This window comes from Aythya marila (genome assembly GCF_965140915.1).
Source record: "Aythya marila genome assembly, chromosome: 1".
In the NCBI taxonomy this organism is placed as follows: domain Eukaryota; kingdom Metazoa; phylum Chordata; class Aves; order Anseriformes; family Anatidae; genus Aythya; species Aythya marila.
Window position 1 is genome coordinate 124,513,624 of NC_139042.1, and position 3,685 is coordinate 124,517,308.

General features: G+C 53.8%; 1 protein-coding gene across 3 annotated transcripts; it reads left to right on the forward strand.

The window, feature by feature from the left end:
* Nucleotides 1–229: 229 nt before the first annotated feature.
* On the forward strand, nt 230–3,213 carry COPS7A (COP9 signalosome subunit 7A). 3 transcript variants are annotated; one of them, XM_082764438.1, is made up of 8 exons: nt 230–499; nt 595–670; nt 917–1,005; nt 1,082–1,284; nt 1,781–1,886; nt 2,143–2,294; nt 2,609–2,674; nt 2,842–3,213. In XM_082764438.1, the coding sequence occupies exons 1-7, from the start codon at nt 338–340 to the stop codon at nt 2,646–2,648; spliced, it is 828 nt and encodes a 275-aa protein (XP_082620564.1). In that variant the 5' UTR covers nt 230–337; the 3' UTR covers nt 2,649–2,674; nt 2,842–3,213. The 3 variants fall into 3 exon arrangements, with proteins under 3 accessions (XP_082620564.1, XP_082620565.1, XP_082620563.1); XM_082764439.1 differs by having other exon boundaries at nt 2,950–3,213; XM_082764437.1 differs by having other exon boundaries at nt 231–499; nt 2,609–3,213.
* The last annotated feature ends 472 nt before the right edge of the window (nt 3,214–3,685 follow it).

Consider the following 3,685-nt stretch of genomic DNA (forward strand, 5'->3'; position numbering starts at 1 on the left):
CTGTTTTTAGCAAGGCGAGATGGAAACTTGGGACGTAATGACTCCGGGAGCCCGGAGTTTAACCCCAAAACCCATTCCTTTGACCGAGGGACGAGGCAAAGCCCCGTCGCTATGCCTCAAGTGCGGAGAGGACCCGCAGGGGGCGCAGGACGAGGAGAAGGAGGAGGAGGAGGAGGAGGAGGAGGAGGAGGAGGAGGAGGAGGAGGAGGAGGAGGCGCCACACCCGGAAGGGGCCGCTGGTGAGGGCGGCGGGGCCGGGGCCTGCGTTGTGGGGAGCGATCGCGGCGGGGCCGTGCCCAGCGCCGCGGCTGCCGGTGGCGGTGGCGGTGTCGGTGCCATGGCGGCCGAGGGGAAGGTGACGGGGCAGAGCCAGGAGCAGTTCCTGCTGCTCGCCAAGGCCGCCCGCGGCGCCGCCCTGGCCAGCCTGATCCACCAGGTGCTGGAGGCGCCGGGCATCTACGTCTTCGGGGAGCTGCTGGACATGCCGGCCGTGCGGGAGGTGAGCCCGGACCCGGCACCGGCACCGGCACCGACCCCACCACGCAGCGCCCGCAGCCCGGCGCCGTGCCCTGACCCGAGCCCTCTGTCCCGCAGCTGGCCGACAGCGAGTTCTCGCCCGTCTTTCGCCTCCTGACCATCTTCGCCTACGGCACCTACGCCGATTACCTGGGTGAGCCCTGCCTCTGCCTGTGCTGGAGGGAGGGGGGAGGCTGGGGAGCACACTGCGGTGGGGAGGATGCCGTAATATAAGGTTTTGGGGCTGTGAGGTGGTTTTGGGGGTCCCCGAGGCAAGGTGCTGCTCAGGGGGTTGTGCAGAGGCTGTAAGAAACAGGCACGGTGCATATACTTCAGTCACACCACTGGGGAATGGAGATTGAGGCATAAATTCTAATATCTGCTCTTCCCTTTGCGACAGCTGAAGCAGCAAACCTCCCTCCCTTGACAGAGGCCCAGAAGAATAAACTGAGGCACCTGTCAGTCGTCACCCTGGCCGCCAAGATCAAGGTAATGCCCCTCTGTTACCCCGAGCCCTCCTCCCTCTGGGGTTGGCCTCGTGCTAGGCGCTGCCGTCTTTCCGCAGTGCATCCCCTACTCGGTGCTGCTGGAGCAGCTGCAGCTGAAGAACGTGCGGCAGCTGGAGGACCTTGTGATTGAGGCTGTGTACGCAGATGTGCTGCGAGGGAGCTTGGATCAGCGGAACCAGCGCCTGGAGGTGGATTACAGCATTGGGAGGGACATCCGGAGGGAGGAGCTAAGCACCATCACCCGCACATTGCAGGAGTGGTGAGGAGGAAGCCCCCCGTACTAACACCTAAAAAAAAAAAAGTCGCAGGAGTGGGCAGGGGCTTCACCAGGTCCCCTGTGTGTTGTTGGGGGGTAGTGTAGTGAGGTGGCCTCCTCTACCCCCTTTCCCTTTGCACAGTGGAAAACAATTTTCCAAATTCCTCCATGCTGGAGGAGTGAGATAACTGCAGCAACCTTTGCAACCAGTCCTGGCTGGCAGCAGGAGGCTTTCTGAGTATCCATCTGTAGCGCCCAACTTAGTGTGACTTTGTTATTTGCCCCCCCCTCCCTCCCAGATAATAATGGCACTAAATTATTACATTGGACTGCTGCTCCTGTGCCTTTCCTGCCTGGTGTAGCCCTCACCTTCAAGGCTGTTTGGTCTCTGTAGAGTTAAATTTGTCATCCTTCATGTTTTTTGTTTTTTTTTTCTTGTTTTTTTTTTTCTGTGCAATATAAATTACCCGTCCTGTTCAGCTTTACCTCTTCTCTGCAGGTGCCAGGGCTGTGAAGTTGTCTTGTCTGGCATTGAAGAACAGGTTAGCCGAGCCAACCAACACAAAGAGCAACAGCTGGCACTCAAGCAGCAGATAGAGAGCGAGGTGAGTGGGCTGAGGAGGGAGCTGCTAGTACCCCTCACTTAAAAACGACTGGAACCAGTATTTGGTCATTGTCACAGTCTTTGCTTAAGTAAGGTTGCAACCCCCTGCGCAGTTGTGCCTGAAGAACCCCAAATCAGCTAAATACTCCTCTGCAGTGCCAAGGTCTGGGCAGCTGTTAGCACTTGGACCTGTGTTTGCAGCTCTTAAAACATAAAAATGGGGAAATTCCTCGGTTCTTGCTTTATTGTTGTTTCAGGTAGCAAATCTGAAGAAGACAATTAAAGTGACAACAGCAGCTGCCGCAGCAGCTACGTCCCAAGACCCGGAACAGCACCTAACAGAGCTCAGGGAGCCAGCCCCTGGCACCAACCAGCGCCAGGCCAGCAAGAAAACTTCCAAAGCCAAAGGGTGAGGAGTGGTGGCAAACAAATACTGCCGCTGTCTGTGCGCATTCAGGGGAGTGCTGTTACAAAGCAGCAAGGTCAGGGGCTGCAGTGGTCTGTGTTCCTTGGAGGTGGGATGGTCCCAGCAGACTTCTGCCTCCTGCTGATTTGGAGGGGAGTCTCTGCAGCTCCTTAACTGAAGCTGAGTTCACAAGCCTTCCTTGTGTTCTCTTCTCTCACAAAGAATGTCAGCTGCTCTTCTCTCTGCACATTTCGCAGAGGAAGTCAGGCACGAAATGTAGTGTTCAGTTTGATTTCTTTTTTTCCCTCTCTCCACAGGCTCCGGGGCAGCGCGAAGATTTGGTCTAAGTCAAACTAGTTGGATCGCCCTTCACAGCTGGGAGGGTAGGAGGAAGAGACTTGGGTGATCGAGGGGTAGCGAGGGTCCCAAGTGTGATGCTTCTGAGCTCATCTCTGAGATCCATCTTGCCAACTAATTCTTCTGCATGTTTGTTCTCTTTCCTATCTCCTTCACTTCTTTTCCAGGCAGTGCTTCCCTGTTCTTCATCATAGCATTTCACACACTAAGCTTCCAGTTGAATGTGTTGCTGTTTCCCCTGCCCCTCAGGCTCCCATCATCACGATCATGTGTTTCTTTCTCTCTCCCTGTCTTCTGACAGGTAAATTTAAAGAGCCATAAAAGTCCGTCAGTCACCTTTGCATCCGTAGGGCATCACAGAAGCTTGGAACGAGTGCACTGGTGCTCAGCAATCATTTTGGCTCTATGAGACCCCTGGGACACTTTGTTCCAGGATGAAGCTGCCATCTTTGGTTGTTTAAACTTTGTTTTGCTAGGTGGGAGGGTAGTTTTTGAAGGGATTCTTTTAAAAATATATAAATATATTATAAATATATATAAAACAATAAAAATATAGATCTATGGACATATCTATACAGACTTGTGTTCCTGTGACGGTGTCTCTTTGCCTCATATACTGATTTTGGATATTCCTGTATAAACCATGACAGCCCTGGCAGTGCTCAAGGCCAGGCTGGATGGGGCTTTGGGCAACCTGGGCTGGTGGGAGGCGTCCCTGCCCATGGCAGGGGGCTGGAACTGGATGGGCTTCAAGGTCCCTTCCAACACAAACCATTCTGTGATTCTATGAACACATCTGTAATGCAGGGATGAAACGTAATTCTTATTTAAAGAGTTTCTTGTGTAACTGCTTTGCATCCAGAGCATTTGAAGGAGGTGCTTTTCGGGGATCCTTAGAGGTTAAAAAAAAAAAAAAAAAAAAAAAAAAAAGGAGGTGAAATTGGCTGCTGTGAGGTGCCCTGAAGAAGCTGTCGGGTTCTTCGGAGGATGCATCCTTGAAACTGCCTTGGAGCAGTCAGGCAGCTGCGGGCGCCACG

What these genes read in the sequence shown, in the direction of transcription:
- COPS7A (XM_082764438.1), top strand. Translation starts at nt 338, where the DNA reads ATGGCGGCCGAGGGGAAGGTGACGGGGCAGAGCCAGGAGCAGTTCCTG. An exon ending in CACCTACGCCGATTACCTGG is followed by an intron (nt 671 to 916) that starts GTGAGCCCTGCC and finishes CCTTTGCGACAG; the next exon opens with CTGAAGCAGCAAACCTCCCT. An exon ending in AAAACTTCCAAAGCCAAAGG is followed by an intron (nt 2,295 to 2,608) that starts GTGAGGAGTGGT and finishes CTCTCTCCACAG; the next exon opens with GCTCCGGGGCAGCGCGAAGA.